An 18,910-nucleotide genomic window follows, 5' to 3' on the forward strand; every position below is an offset into this window, starting at 1 on the left:
CGGGCCCACACCAGAGGAGTTTGAGGACCGCCTCCGCACCGTTCTGCACCGGTTCCAGACGGCGGGTCTCAAGGTGAAGCGGGAAAAATGTCTACTAGGAGTGCCTCAGGTGGACTTTCTGGGATTTATGGTGGACGCAGAAGGGGTCCACCCGACTGGGGACAAGGTACGGGCCATTTGTGATGCCCCAGCGCCCAAGAGCAAGACTGAACTTAAGGCCTTCTTGGGACTATTGAACTTTTACCATTCCTTCCTTCCCCACAAGGCGGCGGTAGCGGAGCCCCTACACAGACTCCTGGACAAGCGGGCCCCTTGGGTGTGGGGCCAGCGCCAGGAGGCCGCATTCCAGGCAGTCAAGGACTTGCTTGTCTCAAACTCTGTCTTGGCACACTTCGACGAGAGGCTGCCGGTGGTGCTAGCATGCGACGCCTCACCATATGGCATTGGCGCTGTCCTGGGGCACCAACTCCCGGATGGAAGAGAGGTACCGGTGGCGTACTTTTCCCAGACACTCATCGCAACCGAGCGGAACTACTCGCAAATTGACAAGGAGGGTCTGGCAATCGTGAAGGGAGTAAAAAAATTCCATGATTTCTTGTACGGGCGGCCCTTCACCGTGGTGACTGACCACAAGCCGTTGCTTGGCTTGTTTGCCCCCAAAAAGCAGACCCCCCAAGTGCTGTCTCCTCGCGTCCTCAGGTGGTCAATTTTCCTTGCCAGCTACCAGTATGCACTGATTCACCGACCTGGGAAGGCGATGGGCCATGCGGACGCCCTCAGCAGGCTACCACTGCCGGAAACAGGCCCTGACCCAGCACCTGCACAAGAGGTTATGAGCCTGGAGCTGCTTCCCGACCGCCCCATTCAGGCACAAGAAGTTGCACACCATTCCAAGAAAGATAGGGTCATCTCCCGGGTCCTGGACTGGGTGTGGAGGGGATGGCCCAGCAGCAGCCCCGGGCCAGAATTCGCCGGCTACACAACCCGCAAACATGAACTGTCGGCCCACAAGGGGTGCCTGTTATGGGGAAGCAGAGTCGTTGTTCCCCAGCCCCTCCGCAAAAGGGTCCTCACAGCCCTACAAGAGACACATCCAGGGGTAGTAAGAATGAAGGCCCTTGCCAGGAGTTATGTGTGGTGGCCGGGGATCGATGGAGAGATAGAGGCCTGGGTCAAACACTGCCAGGCCTGCCAAGAATCCCGCCCAGATCCCCCAAGGGCCCCAGTCCAGTCCTGGGAGTCCGCCCGAGCACCATGGTCACGCCTGCATGTGGATTTCGCTGGCCCCTTTCAGGGGAAAACATTCTTCATAGTGGTGGACTCCTACACCAAAGGGCTGGAAGTCGCACTGGTACCGTCCACTTCCACGTCCGCAGCCATCCGGGTACTACGCAGGCTGTTTGCAACCCACGGGCTCCCTGACACTCTCGTCTCAGACAACGGGACTGCATTTACGTCAGGAGAATTCCAAACCTTCACAGCACAGAACGCCATCCGCCACATCCGTTCGGCGCCGTTCCACCCTGCCACCAATGGCCAAGCAGAACGCATGGTGCGGACCACCAAGGACACCCTTCGCCGCATGACGCAAGGGGACTGGGAGGACCGCCTTGCCACATTCCTTCTAGCACAGCACAGCACCCCCAGCTCAACGACTGGCCGGAGCCCCGCTGAACTACTAATGGGTCGGCGCCTTGCAATCAGATTGGACCGCCTTCACCCCGATAGAGCTCAGGATGAGGTAGTGGTGGGGGAAGGCAGGAACCCCCGGACCTTCAAGGCCCAGGACCCAGTGTACGCAAAGAATTTTGGGGCAGGCCCAGCATGGGTACCCGCCACAGTCACCAGGGTCACTGGCCCAGTGTCGTACGAGGTGCTAACGGATGGGGGGCAATGCTGGCGCCGCCATTGCGACCAGATACGGCGACGATTCCCGGGAGAAACCCAGGAGGAGGACAGGTCAGAGGAGTCCCAAGGGAACAGCGGGGCAGTGAGGCCCATAGAGCAGGAGGGGCCAGCAGGAGAGGCAGAATCAGTAAATACAGAGAGGACCCGTGAGGCCGAAAGGACACCGGAACCAGAACCACGACTGAGCGAGCCGGTTGCGCCAGACCAAACAGGCCCATCACAGCCAGCATCCTTGGAACACGAGCCAGAACCTGGAGCCCGGACCAGGGAACACCACAGGCCGCAACGCACACGTAGGCCGCCGGCATACCTTGAGGACTATGAATGCGACCTCCCGGGCAGGACTGGAACTTAGAGGGGAGGGGTGTTATGTACTGAGTTGAATAGGACCCAAACTGAAGCAGTCTGATTGGTCCTAGAACAATAGGATCCAAATTGCAGCAGTCTGATTAGTCCTAGAACAATAGGATTCAGAATGCAGCAGTCTGATTGGCCCTAGAACAATGCAGCAGTATGATTGGTTGGCAGGAACCACCCAATCCTGCTCCAGATAGAAGTGAATCCACAACCTGATTGGCTTACAGTAGAATTCCGGAATTAGCCAATCATGTGCAGCCCATTGTGTAAATAGTGTATATAAAGCAGATACTGTGAAGGGACATTCATTCATTCCTCCTCACCACTATGAGCTGAATAAAGAGCATGAAATCACTTTGCGACTCTGAGTATATTTCACTCCCTCTCTCTCTTTCTTTCCCCAAAGCAGCCCTTTCTCTCAAGGAGTGCACTGGGAGCCAATGTAGATCTTTTAGGACCAGTGCTATATGGTCCCGGTGGCTACTCCCAGTCACCACTCTAGCTGCTGCATTCTGGATTAATTGTAGTTTCCAAGTCACCTTCAAAGGTAGCCCCACATGGAGCGAATTGCAGTAGTCCTAGCGGGAGATAACCAGAGCATGCACCACTCTGGTGAGACAGATTGTGGGCAGGTAGGTTCTCAGCTGGCATACCAGGTGAAGCTGGTAGACAGCTGCCCTGGACACAGAATTGATCTGCACCTCCATGGACAGCTGTGAGTCCAAAATGACTCCCAGGCTGCGCACCTGGTCCTTCAGGGGCACAGTTACCCCATTTATGACCAGGCAGTCCCCACACCCACCTGCCCCCTGTCCCCCAAAAACAATACTTCTGTCTTGTCAGGATTCAACCTCAATCTGTTAGCCGCCATCCATCCTCCAACCACCTCCAGGCACTTACACAGGACCTTGACTGCCCTCACTATTTCTGACTTGAAGGAGAGGTAGAACTGGGTATCATCCACATACTGGTGGACACCCAGCCCAAACCCCGATGATCTCTCCCAGCGGCCGCATGTAGATGTTGAAAAGCATGGGGGAGAGGACGGAACCCTGAGGCATCCCACAAGTGAAAGCCTAGGGGGATGAACACTCATCCCCCAACACCACTTTCTGGACACGGCCCAGGATAAAGGAGCAGAACCACTGCATAGCAGTGCCCCCAGCTGCTCTGGACGGTCCAGAAGGATGTCATGGTTGATGGTATCAACGGCTGCTGAGAGATCCATGAGAGATCCACTATGGCAGTGTTCCCCAACCTTGGGCCTCCAGCTGTTTTTGGACTACAATTCCCATCATCCTTGACCACTGGTCTTGCTAGCAAGGGATGATGGGAGTTGTAGTCCAAAAACAGCTGGAGGCCCAAGGTTGGGGAACACTGCACTATGGCACTTCTTTTGTTTCACTTTTACTTAATGTCAGATCACCCACGTCCATAGAGGTGAACACCAGGTCTAAGGAATGTCCGCAACTATGAGTTGGGCCAAACTTATTCAGGGACAGCCACATGGAGGCCATGCTTCCGACAAAATCCTGAGCAGCCCCTTGTAAGGTCATGTCAGCATGGATTTGTATTTTTGCTTGCATTTCTGAGGGGACGTTCAGGCGTAATAGTTCTGATTTTGTTTTATTGATAAATAGTCCAGCTATTTCCCCAAATGATTCAATTTCCCTGGTGGCCTCTGACAAGGATGTCTCTGAGTTCAAAATCATCAGGGCAATATCATCCACAAAGAGGTTCAATAATATTCCACGTCCATTTCTTAATATTCCTTTTATTTTCTGATTAGTTCTGATAACACTAGCCAGTGCTTCCATTGACACTGCAAATAATAAGAGCATCCTTGTTTGGTGCCTCTTTGCATGCTCAAGTATTCTGAGTCTTGTCCATTTACCTGTATTCCTGTTCTGCTACTGCTGTGCAGATTTTTAAAAATTAGTATAAGGTCATTTCCAAAGTTCACTTTAGATAGCAGCTGGAATATTTTCAATGAAATTTGTCAAAAGCCGTGTGGGCATCTAGAGAGGCTATTGCACAGGGTATTCCTGAGGCTTTTTCATTGTACGCTGCATTCAGTATTTTCTGCATAGGATCTGCTATGTGTCCATTACAAACCTCACTTGAGCAATGTGGATTATGTTTGGTAGTATTTTGCCACTCTATCTTCTAATATGCTTGTTAATTCTTTTGCATCTTGTCCAATTAAGGAGATAGGCCTGCATGGTTCTAGATTTTCTGGATCTTTACCTGGTTTCAGTATCACAACGATTATAGAATCTTTCCATGATTTAGGCACTGTCTTGCCAGGCAATACACTGTAAAACAATCTTTGCATATGGGGCAATATCTCAGTTGTTTTTTGTTTGTTTGTTTTTAATTTTCCAGGTAAACCACCCATGTCTGATGCTTTATGTGGTTCAAGTTTCTTGATTGCTTTAGTTATATCTTCCAGCATTACTGGTGCTGCTAAGGACTGCTTTTGTTCATCTGTAATTTTCTCTAACATACTAGTTTCTATGTATTGTTGGATTGAACCCAAGTTCAAGTTTTCCTCTGTATATAGTTTATTATAAAATGTTTTGAATTAATTTCTGAACAATTTAGAATGAAATATTTGTGAGCCATTGTTTTTAGAGACTTGATTCTATTTTTGAGATTTCACTGTTTTAACTAATATGCTAATAATTTAGAATTTTTAGCACCAAATTCATTAAAATTTTGATTTAGCTATTGTACAGAGACAGCTATTTTCACAATTGCTAGTGTCTGTAATTCAGCTCTTTTCTGTATTTAATTTGCTATGTGATTTTTTGTTGTTCCCAATTTGTTTATGCGGTTCAAGTTTAATGATCTTTGTCATTAAAGTGTCTCTCATTTTGGTTCTTTCCTTTTTAATACAGATGCTTGTACTTACAAATTCACCTGTAAGAACAGCCTTTAGTGTATCCCATAGTAAGGCCTCTTCATATTGTGCGGGATCATTATGGATATAAAATTATTCTATTCTTGCCTTAATTTTATCAAATACATGCCTTTTGTGTAACAGGGCAGATTCTAATCTCCAAGTAAGCCTTTCTCTAACTTCTGGTAAGAGTTGCAATGTGGTGTCTAGCATAGTATGATCTGATATTATTATTGGTCCCATTGTAGCTTTTTAAATATTTGCTATTAATCATCACTTCCGCTTTTGAGATGGAGGTGTGAGCAGACACGCTGAGAAGCTCCGCAGCAAGAATGCAAGGAGAAGCATAAATTAAAGGTGATTAAAACCTATTTAATGATTTATGGACTGGAGGAAAGCTGTGGAGGGAATTTCAGAACAACTATAACTGAGCTTATCGGCACTTTACCAGCTGGGGAATATCAAATTTCAAAAAGACGCTGTGGGCTTGCGTAGGGCTAGAAGACCAAGTCAAATAATAACACGGTCTCAAAACAAATGAAGTGAGATGCATCAGTTCTAACTCCCCCAAAGCCACAGAAAGAAAGAAAAGCTTTGATAACAGAGCATTGGAACTGGAGCAGGAAAACCAAATAAAAGAAGACATGGGGGCGCTTACGACAGAAATTTCAGCGATTAAACAAGACACTTCACAAATGAGAATTGATTTACAAGTCTTAACATTGCGCATGGATACAATTAAACAGTGTGTTAATGTCTTGGAGAAAGTTTCATTTGCAGCTCAGAACCAGACCAACAAATGCTTACTCCAACTGCAATCTGAACTTAGAAGGAACAACCTTAAACTTATAGGTTTTAAAAACCATCCACCTGAAGGAATTCAGGAAATTGAATATACTGTGAACTGTTTAACAGAACTCTTGGAGCTACAACAACTGGATTTAAGGATGGAGATAAATGGTGTTAAAAGTTTCCCACTGAAAACCAAGAAAGCAAGAGGGGAAACATATAACAATAATTCAATTTGCATGCACAAGGGTGCGAGATGATATTCTTAAAAATTTCCGGGGGAAATCAAATGCTAAAGCCCTTGAATGGATGAAAAACAAAATTTATATTTTCCCAGATTATGCTCCAGTGGTGGCAGAAAAGAGACGACTATTTGCCCCTGCTCGTAAGCTAGCAAGGGAATTAAAAATACAGCATTTCACAATATTCCCGGCTAATTTCTGCCTAAAGATAAATGATGAACTGTGCCGCTTTCAAAACCATGATAATGTGATATCCTATTTACAAGCAATAAATGTGGATAAAGAGCCAAGGTGAAGGGTAAGGGGGCTATTTTTTCCCTTCCTCCCTCTCCTACTTGACTTGGAAAAGGGCGGGGCAGCCACCCTCCATTTTGAAGCTTTCAACTTGACTTTCCTGATTGAAGAACCACTGACTCATGTTGATTCACCCTCTGAACAAAGCTTCCTTAGTATAGAGCTATGAAACCCCAGATAAATTAGCAATTTAATAATGGCGGTGGTACAATAAATATTACTATAAAAGCTGAACGTCCGTGGAGATATTGATTTGCCATTTAATAAGTATCAAACTAAGTAATATATGTTGTTTTCTTATGTATATAAAGGGCTCCTTATGTGCCAAGTTAAAAGCTCCTATTATATATATATATGTGAACCTAGGAGCTCAAAGGGGTAAATGTTTGCGTCTCCTACAGAGCGGAAGTCGTGCATTTGGTTCCCCCCTTTTTTCGTTATTTATTTCTGTTTTATTCTTGAGTGTATTAAGTAGTTTTCTTTTTCTTTTCTTACCGTTAGTGCTAATATTATATTATTAATTGTTGGCTATTGGTATATATTTGAGCCTACCCTTTCTGAATCCTTTATACTGTTGATAGAACTCCTTTACACCTTTCTCCTTTTTTCTCTACTTCCTTTTTTGAATATTTTCAAATAATAATTTTTTGATTGGGAATACTTAAAGTTAATTTCAGTGTGTATATAGATATAATGGGTAGAGTCTGCCTTATTTATATTTAGATATGTAAGAATGTTAATTATTCATATATTTTGTAATCCATATGTTAAATATAAGCATGGTTGATATATGACTCAGGTTGGAGCGATAATAATTTTTAGTATATTTGGTTTATATTAGGCCTTCCAAACAATTTTGCTAAAGATAAAATAGAGGACAAGAAAGCTTACAGATTAAAGTCATAATGAGAATTATAAGTATGAATGTCAAGGGGTTAAAGGAAAAGAAAAAAGAAAAAACAACACTCAAATATCTACAGTCATTAAAGGCTGATATAGGTTTACTACAGGAAACACATTTGACAGAACAAGGGGCTCAAACTTTGAAATGTCAGTGGGTAAAAGAAGTTCTTTCAACAAACTTAGACGAAAATGCTAGGGGAGTCACAATTTTTTTTAGGAAAGGCTGGCCTTATGAAATACAAGATATAATAAGAGAGGAAAGATGGTCGATGCTTAATAATTGTAATTAAAACAGAAGGGACAGAAATAGCAATAGTAAATGTCTATGCCCCAAACACTGATGACCATAAGTTTATTCACAACTGCTTTAAGAGATTCAGCTCCCTATCTTATCAGCACTTTCTTCAGTTTAAGCTTGAATTTTGCTGTAAGAAGCTGATGATCTGAACCACAGACAGCTCCAGGTCTTGTTTTTGTTGACTTTATAGAGCTTCTCCGTCTTTGGCTGCAGATAATATAATCAATCTGATTTCGATGCTGCCCATCTGGTGACATCCATGTGCAGAGTCATCTCTTGTGTTGTTGGGAAAGCGTGTTTGTGATGACCAGCTTGTTATCTTGGCAGAGCTCTATTAGCCTTTGCCCTGCTTTGTTTGTCATTGCCTCCAGGGTTAGCATGCCCCCCTGGGGAAGGAGAATATGGATAGGGAGCAGGAAATGGGGTGTGCAGTGATTGGGCCCCGGCTGAGCCCCTCCTAGCGCAGCCGGGGCTTGGCGTTTCCCGATGCGGGCCTCTTCGCTGGACACTCTACTGCGAAATGGCCCCCCTCTCCGCAATACAAGCACAGTCCCAGGGCCCGCCTCAGACTATTCTCTTGGCTAGAGAGGGAGCGGCGGGCCGCACCTACTTGCATGAGCTCTTCTTCCAACACCACTGCAGCACTGGACCCCAGGGACTCCCTCGATCTGCGCTTGGAATCTCTCTCAGACAACCGCGTGTCAGTGTTAACACACAACGTGATAATAATAATAATAATAATAATAATAATAATAATAATAATAATAATAATTTATTATTTATACCCCGCCCATCTGGCTGGGCCTCCCCAGCCACTCTGGGCGGCTTCCATAAAAACCAAAAATACAATAAAATATCACATGTTAAAAACTTCCCTGAACAGGGCTGCCTTAAGATGTCTCCTGAATGTCAGGTAGTTGTTTATCGCTTTGACATCTGCTGGAAGGGCGTTCCACAGGGCGGGCGCCACTACCGAGAAGGCCCTCTGCCTGGTTCCCTGTAGCTTTGCTTCTCGCAATGAGGGAACCGCCAGAAGGCCCTCGGCGCTGGACCTCAGGGCTGCTGGGGGGGGGGGGTCCACCCAAGCCAGTTCATCCTTAATGCAGGGATGAAGTCCCTGATGGAAGTGGAACCGGCAGGCAGCTTCATTCCATAGGGTGTCCGCAGCCTACCGACAGAACTCTGAGGCGTACTCGGTTCTGCAGGGCCATTTCAGCCGTCTGGGCGCGATTCGGCTCCCCAAACATGCCCTCCAGGGCGGCAATGAAGTCGTCCAAATTCCCCAGCAGAGGGTCGTCGGCCTCAAGGTACGGAGTGACCTAAGAAAGTGCCGGGCCCGGGGGGCCACCAGGTGGCGCATTGGAAGATGGCCGACAATAACATCTCTCTGACCCATACGAGGTAATTAAGAGGCTGCTATGGGAAGTATGCAGTCTTCCTACCACCCCCCAAGGAGGTGGGGGGCTGCCTTGCCAGCGGTGTCCACAATGCACCCCCGGATCCGTGAGATGGGGGTGCCGGTCACTTGGCACGAGCCCTTGATGAGGTCAGCTCTTCCTGACGCCGATTCCAATCAGCGCGTGCTGGTTAGCTTCAGCTCGGAATTATAATTGGAAACATACGATTGGAATGAAGCTGAAGCACATACATCAAGCAACGCTCGAGAGATAAGACTGCTGATTAATGGATCTCTGTGACCGGGAGTGACGGACGGATAAGTAAATCTTCTCATGAACCACCATTATGAGACTGCATGTTTGGAATGAAGGGGGGGGGTGGAGGAAAAAACCTTTCCCCCCCTTTGTACTATGTGATATTAATAACCCTTCACCCCAGAAAGAAATAAGATCGTTGCGTTTTACTAACCACAAGCAGGAATTCAAGAACTGTGTGGGATGGATTATAGCTAAAGAGAGGATTGGTAAACAATGAGAACGGAGGAAAATTTTATGACACAGTTAAAAAATGGCGTCTTGCCAAGACAGGCTTGCCGGAGAAAGAAGGACAGGGGGAGGAGAATCAGGACCATTGGAATGAGAAGGATTGTTGGAATGTAATCTTGACCTGACAGAGCCTCCTGATATACTTGGCAAGTCTGAGAAAAGTAAAGGACAGACCAAAGATTAATTTTTTTATGGAAGCGTGGAACAGCGGCTGTCCCTGAGAGATATGATCTTTGGAGGGTACAAAACCCACACAGAGGATACCCGTTTCCAATCTGCTTGTGAAAATTACCAGAGATCGCAAAGAAAGGAATATATGATAACAACAAGAAGATGAAGAAAGTAATAAAGGGCTATCTGGATTGAACTGGATAGAACTGTTTAATTAAAGCAAAGTGCAAAGTGAATTGGGTTCTACGATCTGGAATTACTGTAAGGGGAAGCCCATGCAACTTGAATATGGGATCTACGAAAAGTTGTGCTGTTGGTAGTCCTTTACAAGGCCCGAAGTGCGCCATCTTGGTGAACAAATCGACTACTACCCGGATCACTGTTTGCTGCTGTGACCTAGGGCGATCTGTTATGAAATCCATAGCAATGGTTTCCCAAGAACCCTACAGGGTAGGCAGCGGTTGTAGCAAGCCCGCTGGAGCAGCCTTGGGTCCCTTGGCCCATTGACATGTCTCACAGGCTTTCACATACTCCTTCACCTCCTCTCTTACTCTTGGCCACCAAAACTGCTGTGTCACCTGGTACTGTCCAAAGTGACCCGCTGTGGGGTTCTCCTGGCATTGACACAAGTCCTTGGCTCTAAGGTCTCCCATGGGAATGTAGAGAGCTTCTCCTTTGTACAAGAGTCCCTCTTTCTCCGAGAAGCCCTTTGCCCCGCCAGTCTCTCCTTGTTGTTGTTTAGTCATTTAGTTGTGTCTGACTCTTCGTGACCCCATGGACCAGAGCACGCCAGGCACTTCTGTCTTCCACTGTCTCCTGCAGTTTGGTCAGACTCATGTTTGCAGCTTCGAGAACACTGTCCAACCATCTCATCCTCTGTTGTCCCCTTCTCCTTGTGCCCTCCATCTTTCCCAACATCAGGGTCTTTTCCAGGGAGTCTTCTCTTCTCATGAGGTGGCCAAAGTATTGGAGCCTCAGCTTCAGGATCTGTCCTTCCAGTCAGCACTCAGGGCTGATTTCCTTAAGAATGGATGCGTTTGATCTTCTTGCAGTCCATGGGACTCTCAAGAGTCTCCTCCAGCACCAGAATTCGAAAGCATCCATTCTTCGGTGATCAGCCTTCTTGATGGTCCAGCTCTCACTTCCATACATCACTACTGGGAAAACCATGGCTTTAACTATACGGACCTTTGTTGGCAAGGTGATGTCTCTGCTTTTTAAGATGCTGTCTAGGTTTGCCATCGCCTTTGTCCCAAGGAGCAGGCGTCTTTTAATTTCATGACTGCTGTCACCATCTGCACTGATCATGGAGCCCAAGAAAGTAAAATCTTTCACTGCCTCCATTTCTTCCCCTTCTATTTGCCAGGAGGTGATGGGCCCAGTGGCCATGATCTTCGTTTTTTTTTATGTTGAGCTTCAGACCATATTTTGCGCTCTCCTCTTTCACCCTCATTAAAGGTTCTTTAATTCCTCCTCACTTTCTGCCATCAAGGTTGTGTCATCTGCATATCTGAGGTTGTTGATATTTCTTCCGGCAATCTTAATTCCGGCTTGGGATTCATCCAGCCCAGCCTTTCGCATGATGAATTCTGCATATAAGTTAAATAAGCAGGGAGACAATATACAGCCTTGCCATACTCCTTTCCCAATTTTGAACCAATCAGTTGTTCCATATCCAGTTCTAACTGTAGCTTCTTGTCCCACATAGAGATTTCTCAGGAGACAGATGAGGTGATCAGGCACTCCCATTTCTTTAAAAACTTGCCATAGTTTGCTGTGGTCGACACAGTCAAAGGCTTTTGCATAGTCAATGAAGCAAAAGTAGATGTCTTTCTGGAACTCTCTAGCTTTCTCCATAATCCAGCGTATGTTTGCAATTTGGTCTCTGGTTCCTCTGCCTCTTCTAAATCCAGCTTGCACTTCTGGGAGTTCTCGGTCCATATACTGCTTGAGCCTTCCTTGTAGAATTTTAAGCATAACCTTGCTAGCGTGTGAAATGAATGCAATTGTGCGGTAGTTGGAGCATTCTTAGTCTCTCCTTACAACGCAGTTAATTTGCCTCCAGCGAAGTTATCATCTCTTGTCCACTGTAGAAATTCTGTGCTATCCCCTACCGATCCTACAGCCAACTGCAGGTGTGTTGGCTTCAAGATATGCCTATATACTGAGACTGGTTCAAGCTCCTGGTACTCTGGCTTCCTCAAAACGGCATCTGCCCCCTGATTCTGACTCCCAGCCACATACTGGACTCTGAAATCAAACCTGGCAAAGACCTGCGCCCAGTGAGTCTGTCTCTGTTTCAAACACCTTGCCGTCTGCCAATACTCTATATTACGATGGTCAGTGTGCACCTCTACCTGGTGCTGCACCCCTTCCAGGAAATGTCTCCACACTTCAAAAGCTTCCTTGATAGCTAAAAGTTCCTTCTCCCAAATGGTGTAGTTCTGCTCAGAAGGATTCAGCTTCCTAGAGTGGAAGGTGACCAGATGAAGGTTGCCACCCGGGTCAGCCTGCAGCAACACCGCAGCCATCACCCTGTCTGAAGCATCCATTTCCACGATTAGTGGCCTGTGCGGGTCTGCATGTGCTAGATATATCTCTGAAGAGAACATGGTTTTGAGCTGTTCAAATGCCCGTCATGCCTCAGCTGTCCACTGGAAAGACTTTTTGCCTCTCAATCTGTGAGAGGTGTAGTTAGCCTTGAATAGGCTGGCAGGAACTTGCGGTAGTAGTTTGCGAACCCCTAGAATCTCTGCAAGTCTTTCTTTGTTTTGGGTTTGTGCCACAACACCACACTCTCTACCTTTGCAGATCCATGCACACCCCTCAGGCGAGAGTCTGTAACCCAGGAAATCTACAGAAGAGACAAGGAATTGGCACATTTCCAACTTCGCATAAAGCTGGTGTTCTCTCAATCGTTGCAGCACCTGTCACGTCGGACGTGTTGCTCTGGGTTCTCTGAGTAAATCAGCACATCATCGAGATACACCACCACAAACTTATCTACTAGACAGCTGAGGATGTAGCTGATGAAGGCTTGGAACATTGCTGTACCTGACTGAAGTCCAAAAGGCATGATCAGATATTTGAAGCTGCCGTACCTGGTGCAGAACATCGTCTTCCACTCATCTCCCTCTCCCACGTGGATTAAGGTGTAGGCCCCTCTCAAATCCAGCTTAGTGTAGATCTTCGCTGACCACAACCTTTCCAATAGATCCCCGATACGTGGTAGTGGACAGCGATTGGACACCATTATCCGGTTAATCTTTCTATAGTTGGTGCATAAACGAAGTTCTGTGGTGTCCTTTTTCTTCATGAAGAGTACAGGGGATCCACTTGGTGCCATGGGGGGTCTGATGAAGATTCTTCTCTAAAATCTCCCTCAAGGCCACCAGCTCTACTTCCGACATTGAATAGAGGCGACTTATGGGCAGTTTCGCACCTGGCACAAGGTCTATTTTATGGGGTGGCAACTTGTCTGCTTCTTTTTCACAAAAGACATCTTGGAAGGACTGGTATTCTTGGGGCAGTTGGCTCTCCTTACCCATTAAGGACCCAGCACTCCTGCACCCAATACTGCTGCAACTTCCAAGGGTCTGTAGCCCAAAAAATTGAGGTGACAATACGCTGAAGCAAACATTATGGATCTCTGTCCCCAGGCGATAACACGATCATGTCTGGACAACTAGGTCATCCCCAAGACTAGAAGGTATGTGGCCAGCTTTGCCACATGGAAAATAGCTTGCTCATGGTGGCCAGGTAGCTCCAAGTTCAAAGACACGGTTGCACAAGAGACCACCCCTGACACCAGGGGTCTCCCATCTATGGTTTGTACTTTCAATGGGGTGGATAATTTATGCATGGATATGCCATGTTCCTTAGCAAATTCCACATCCACAAAATCCACTGAGGAACCTGAATCTATGAGAGCTCGCAACTGCATTCTGCGCCCATTTGGGAACTGTAGCACAGCAAGCACTGTGAGACTAGGAACCGCCCGTGGAGATGGAGGCTCTGCAGCTGAACTTCCTCCCAGTTCTGGGCCTCTTACTGGAACTGGGGTCGGCTGTTTCCTGCCTGCTGTCCCACAGGGTGGCCCTCCCTCCACACTAGCTCCAGAAAGAGATCTCACTGGGGTTTTGGCTGGCAATTCCTGGCCGTGTGGTTAGTTTTCCCACAATAACAGGAGAGCTGCTCCCTTCTCCTCCTCTCTTTCTCCTCTGTGGCCACATGTGGTGCCCACAAGCAGTGCCAAGCTGCATCGGCTCTTCTTCTGGCTCGCTCCTTGGCAACCCTCCCCCCCCCCGGCTCTCTGACATGAAGGATAGGCATGCCCCCCCCCAATTTCACTGACACCCAGAAAAGGGGCTTCCATTCCTCTTTCCTCTCTTGCAGCCTTTGATCCATTCTCAACGTCATGTGCATAAGCTCCTCCAGGGAAGAGGGAGGGGCCATCCTAGCCAGCTCATCTAGCAGAGTCCCATTTAGCCCCGCCCGATAAACCGCCATTAGAGCCTCCTGATTCCAATTTAATTCTTGTGCGATTAAATTGAATTCCGTGGTGTAAAGCATTACAGAGGAGCCCCCTTGACACAATATCAGAATGTTCCTGTTGGCAGCGGATTGACATTCAGGGTTTTGGAACATCAAATCCAGCTGCATCATAAAACTGTTCAAATCCGACAAACATTGGTGCTCATTAACCATTAGGGGTATTACCCAGCGTCTTGCTGCTCCTTCTAAGAGGTTAATCAGAAAGAAAACATGCTCAGAATCATCTTTGAATTCTGTCTCCCCCCCCCCCGCACTCTGAAGAGCAACATCATATTCGCTTTGAACCCTGGATAATCCATCACTTTGTCACTGAACGTAGCTGGGGTGATGGGGGAGGGGGTCTTGCAGCTCGCCTCACCAATTATTGCATGCTTGCCAGGTGCTGCTGATTTACTGTGTTTGTCAGACTTTCTACATGACCTCTGAGTACCAAATTCTGTTGAATTAGCCACTGTATCTATGCTTCTTCAGTCTCACCGCTGGCCTGTGGCCCAGCTAGTGCTGCAGCACCCAATGGCAAAGGAAGGTGTGGGTGTGGGCTGCCCTGGGTGTCATCACTGAGGGAGGGGGACAAAAATAACTCCTGCATTTCTCCGCCTTCCTTGCCTGCTCGCTTTGGCACAGTAAGTCTCTGCGGAGGAAAGCCTCAGTGCAGCCAGAAGGGCAGAGTGAGGCTCCCCCTGGAGGCCAGGAGCGGAGGCGGGAAACTTTCTGCCAGGTTTCAGCTGCCTGGAAGGTTTCTAAGGCTTGAATCAGTTGAAATGGGCTGAGGCTGTTCAGGACAGGTTTCCTCAAGGGCTGCTTTTCTGGTATTGTCAGGGGCGGTGTGGGAGTGAGTTAATGCTTTTTGCTGGGTCTGGGTTGCTCTGGGTTTTATGACTGCATGGTGCAAAGTGATGCTACTTAGTTATTTACTGTGTATTTATTTAATATATTTATATCCATCCTTTCTCCAAGTTGAAATTCAACTTCAAACTTTTTAAATCATCATGATGTAAAATATAATGTAATAAAAACAAACTAGTTAAAAACAATAAGTAAAATACATTAAAACACATTTTGAACCAGCAATTAAAATCCAGTTTGCCCTGACAGCAACCCAGTGATTACAGTTGCAATTGAAATTATTCAACCTGCATTGAAAATCATGTTTATTACAGACTTTCAGCTGTTTGCAATGAGCAAATCAAACAAAAGCAATTGAAATAATAATAATAGTAGTAATAGTAGTAATAGTAGTAATAGTAGTAATAATAGTAATAATAATAATAATAATAATAATAATAATAATAATAATAATAATTGTCAGGGGTTCAGGAGCAGAGACGCAGAGAAGGGAGGAGACAGAGAGCGAGGGGGAGGAATACGAAGGAAAGATGAGTGGGGATGACGACCCGAGATCACCGAGCCTGTCCAGTGAGTCCGAGGATTCCCAGAAGGGAGCGCCAGCGGTCAGAGCAAGGGGGGAAAGCAGGGGGACACCCCAGGAAGAAGGGTCCAGAGAGGGATCAGAGAGTAGCAGTTGGAGATCGGGACCCACGTACCCAGCCGGGAGCAGCGGGGAGAAAGGGGACCAGATATCGGGTTCCGGAGGCTTTCAGAAGGAGGGAGGGCATGAGTCAGGAGTAGTCACGCCCACCTCGGGGAGCGACGAAACGATCAAGAGGAAGGTAGGGAGTTGGGCGCGCGCGCCAAGTTCAAATGTAGCGGAAGCTGGCGCAGTAAGCAGCCCAGAGAGTGAGCCAGGTCCCAAAGCCCGCCGCAAGGAGGCGGAAGGGTCAGGGGGGTCCGCGTCAGAAGAGAGTAGGAAAGAAGAGACCCCGGGGGGCAGAAGGACCCAGAGACGGAAGGAAAGGCGCAGGAGGTGGAGCAAGGCTAGGGTATTAAACTGGTGTGCTAGAGGCGGAGACTCAGACGGGTCTTCGCCGGTCTGACCTAGAAGAAGTAGGGCTGCACATTGCAGTTTGGAAATGGAACCTGTAATCTAATAAAGACTCTTTTAACGTGAACGCTGGCTAACGTGGTCCTATGTGAGCTGGGACTGGGTGGCAGCCCTGACAATAATAATAATTTATTTATACCCCGCCCATCTGGGCGGCTTCCAACAAAATATTAAAATACTGTAATACATCAAACATTAAAAGCTTCCCTAAACAGGGCTGCCTTCAGATGTCTTCTAAAAGTCTGGTAGTTGTTATTCTCTTGGACATCTGGCGGAAAGGGCGTTCCACAGGGTGGGTGCCACTACTGAGAAGGCCCTCTGCCTGGTTCCCTGTAACTTGGCTTCTCGATGGGGGTGGAGATGCTCCTTCAGGTATATTGGACGGAGGCTGTTTAGGGCTTTAAAGGTCAGCACCAACACTTTGAATTGTGCCCAGAAACGTACTGGGAGCCAACGTAGGTCTTTCAGGACCCAGTCACCAGTCTAGCTGCCACATTCTGGATTAGTTGTAGTTTCCGGGTCACCTTCAATGGTAGCCCCACATAGAGCGCACTGCAGTAGTCCAAGCAACAGATAACAAGAGCACAAGATGCTTCAAGTGTTCTCCCCAAATTCAGCTGAAATTGCAACTTATACTGGCTTCTCTAGTCTCACTATTATTCAACCCCCTGAATAGAATCCCTCACAACAGCACAAATACAACAGGTGTTGTCTCAAGCACACTTGATGCAACTAATCAAGGGTTCCGTCAGTTGCACCAGGTGTGCTTGAGCTGGAACACATGAAATACCTAAGCTGGCTATGGGGTTGCTGAGTGTCAAAACTGAATGCATGTTAGAAATATGGCTAAGTCAAGAGAATGATCCAAGAAGGTAAAAGAAGAGATTATCGCCCTTCACAGACAAGAAGCAAGATACAAAAAGATAGCAAAAGGCACTGAATGTTCCTAAAGACATCATTGGAAGCATAGTTCACAGGTTCAAAGTTAAAGGAACAGTGGTTACAGTACCTGGAAGAGGAAGAAAAATGAAGCCTTCTGTGGCAACAACCATATTTCTGAGAAGGCAGGCTGGGAAAAACCCTTGAGTGACTGCAAAACAGCTGCAGCAATACTTGGTGGCAGCAGGCACTGGGGTTTCAGTGAGCAAAGTAAGGCATGTACTAAACACATAAGGTTTCCATGCCACCAGAACTCCAAGACGTATACCACTACTGACCAAAAAGCACAATGAAAGTTGATTCCAATATGCTCAAGATCATATAAATAAGCTACAGAAGTTTTGGGATTCTGTTCTGTGGAGTGATGAAACAAAATTGGAACTTTTCAGCCCCATGAATCAGCGCCGTGTCTGGAGGAAGAAGAATGAAGCATACACTGAAAAGAACACTCCACCTACAGTGAAGCATGGTGGTGGCTCGGTGATGCTCTGGGGCTGCTTTGCATCCGTTGTGTTGAGCTATATCAATTGCTTTTGTTTGATTTGCTCATTGCAAACAGCTGAAAATCTAACTTTTGATAATAAACCTGATTTGCAACAGGGGTTGAATAATTTTGATTGCAACTGCAGAATCCTCTGCTGCATAGTTTCCCAAGGCTTGTCTGAATGGGAAGGGCTTAGTCTGCTGATGGAATAATAAAAAAGGGAGCTAGTCTACCCTCTCTTGGGAAGGATTTCCGCAATATGGGGAAACCCACCAAAAAGGCAATCTCTTGTGTCACCATCGACTGTATTGATGGAAGACCGAAACTTGATACCAGCACATAGGAAAAGCTCCCAAGATCAGGCAATGCAGAACCACCTTCCCATAGTTAAAGTGTTAACTTTCTCATGCATATAAATATTTATTGCAGGGGGTTGGATTAGATTACTCTTGGGGGTCCCTTCCAACTTTACAATTCTATGATTCATGCTGCTTACCTTTGCCTATGACCAAGCCACATTTGTCAGCTGGCACTGTGTAGGTGATTTCCTGTATGCCCCCAGGGGTGCCAATGCTCCAGTCTCCACGTCCGTGCCCCCTTCCCCGGGCCACAACAAGGCTTCCAAAACCATCACGCTCCTTGAAGTGGGAAGAAAATGACACACCCATTAACATCCTGGGATTTAGAATCACAGAATAATAGAATTGTACAGTTGGAAGAGACCCTGAGGGTCATCTAGTCCAATCCCTTGCAATACAAGAATCTCAACTAGACCATCTATGAGAGACTGGCAAGAAAACCTTAACAATACTATCTCAGATTTCTTTAAGCGCGTGTGAAACAGTAGCAGCTTGTACACAAATGTAAGTTTGGTTTGACTTGATGGGCAAGGAGAACTCCAAAGGGTTGGTCTGTTAAGGAAATTTGCTTTACAAAGGCATCCACTGATGGTTACTGTCTTCTTCTGTCAGTATTTCACACAAGAGGGAAGGTTAGCCTCAGCTTGGGAGACAGAGACAAAGCGGGTGGTGAGTTGAGATATGCTTGACCTCTCTTTTCCTGCTTAGCAGGGGGTCGGACTCGATGGCCCTTGTGGTCTATTCCAACTCTATGATTCTTATGGTCCTAGATATGACCAACAACCAAAACTCAATGCAAAAGGATGGGGGCAGGGAAAAGCAGAG

General features: G+C 46.8%; 3 protein-coding genes across 8 annotated transcripts in view; 1 reads left to right on the forward strand and 2 right to left on the reverse strand.

Annotated features, from left to right (window-relative positions):
• The window catches only part of LOC308578043 (uncharacterized protein), a gene marked incomplete at its 3' end in the record, with an annotated part of 582,197 nt that extends 574,127 nt beyond the window's left edge, over positions 1–8,070 (forward strand). Inside the window, exon 4 of the mRNA XM_081178331.1 lies at positions 8,065–8,070. Coding sequence (XP_081034457.1) covers positions 8,065–8,070 — 6 coding nt within the window. The remainder of the gene's footprint in view (positions 1–8,064) is intronic.
• LOC308577831 (far upstream element-binding protein 3-like) overlaps positions 1–18,910 on the reverse strand; it is a 400,928-nt gene that overhangs the window by 99,464 nt on the left and 282,554 nt on the right. For all 6 annotated transcript variants that reach the window (XM_081178227.1, XM_081178225.1, XM_081178228.1 and 3 more), the window contains one exon: positions 18,223–18,364. In XM_081178227.1, the coding sequence (XP_081034353.1) occupies positions 18,223–18,364 (142 nt within the window). The remainder of the gene's footprint in view (positions 1–18,222; positions 18,365–18,910) is intronic.
• LOC308577842 (putative CENPB DNA-binding domain-containing protein 1) overlaps positions 1–18,910 on the reverse strand; it is a 495,861-nt gene that overhangs the window by 21,569 nt on the left and 455,382 nt on the right. The window lies entirely within an intron of this gene.

This window comes from Podarcis bocagei (assembly GCF_964188305.1).
Source record: "Podarcis bocagei genome assembly, chromosome: W".
Taxonomy (NCBI): Eukaryota; Metazoa; Chordata; class Lepidosauria; order Squamata; family Lacertidae; genus Podarcis; species Podarcis bocagei.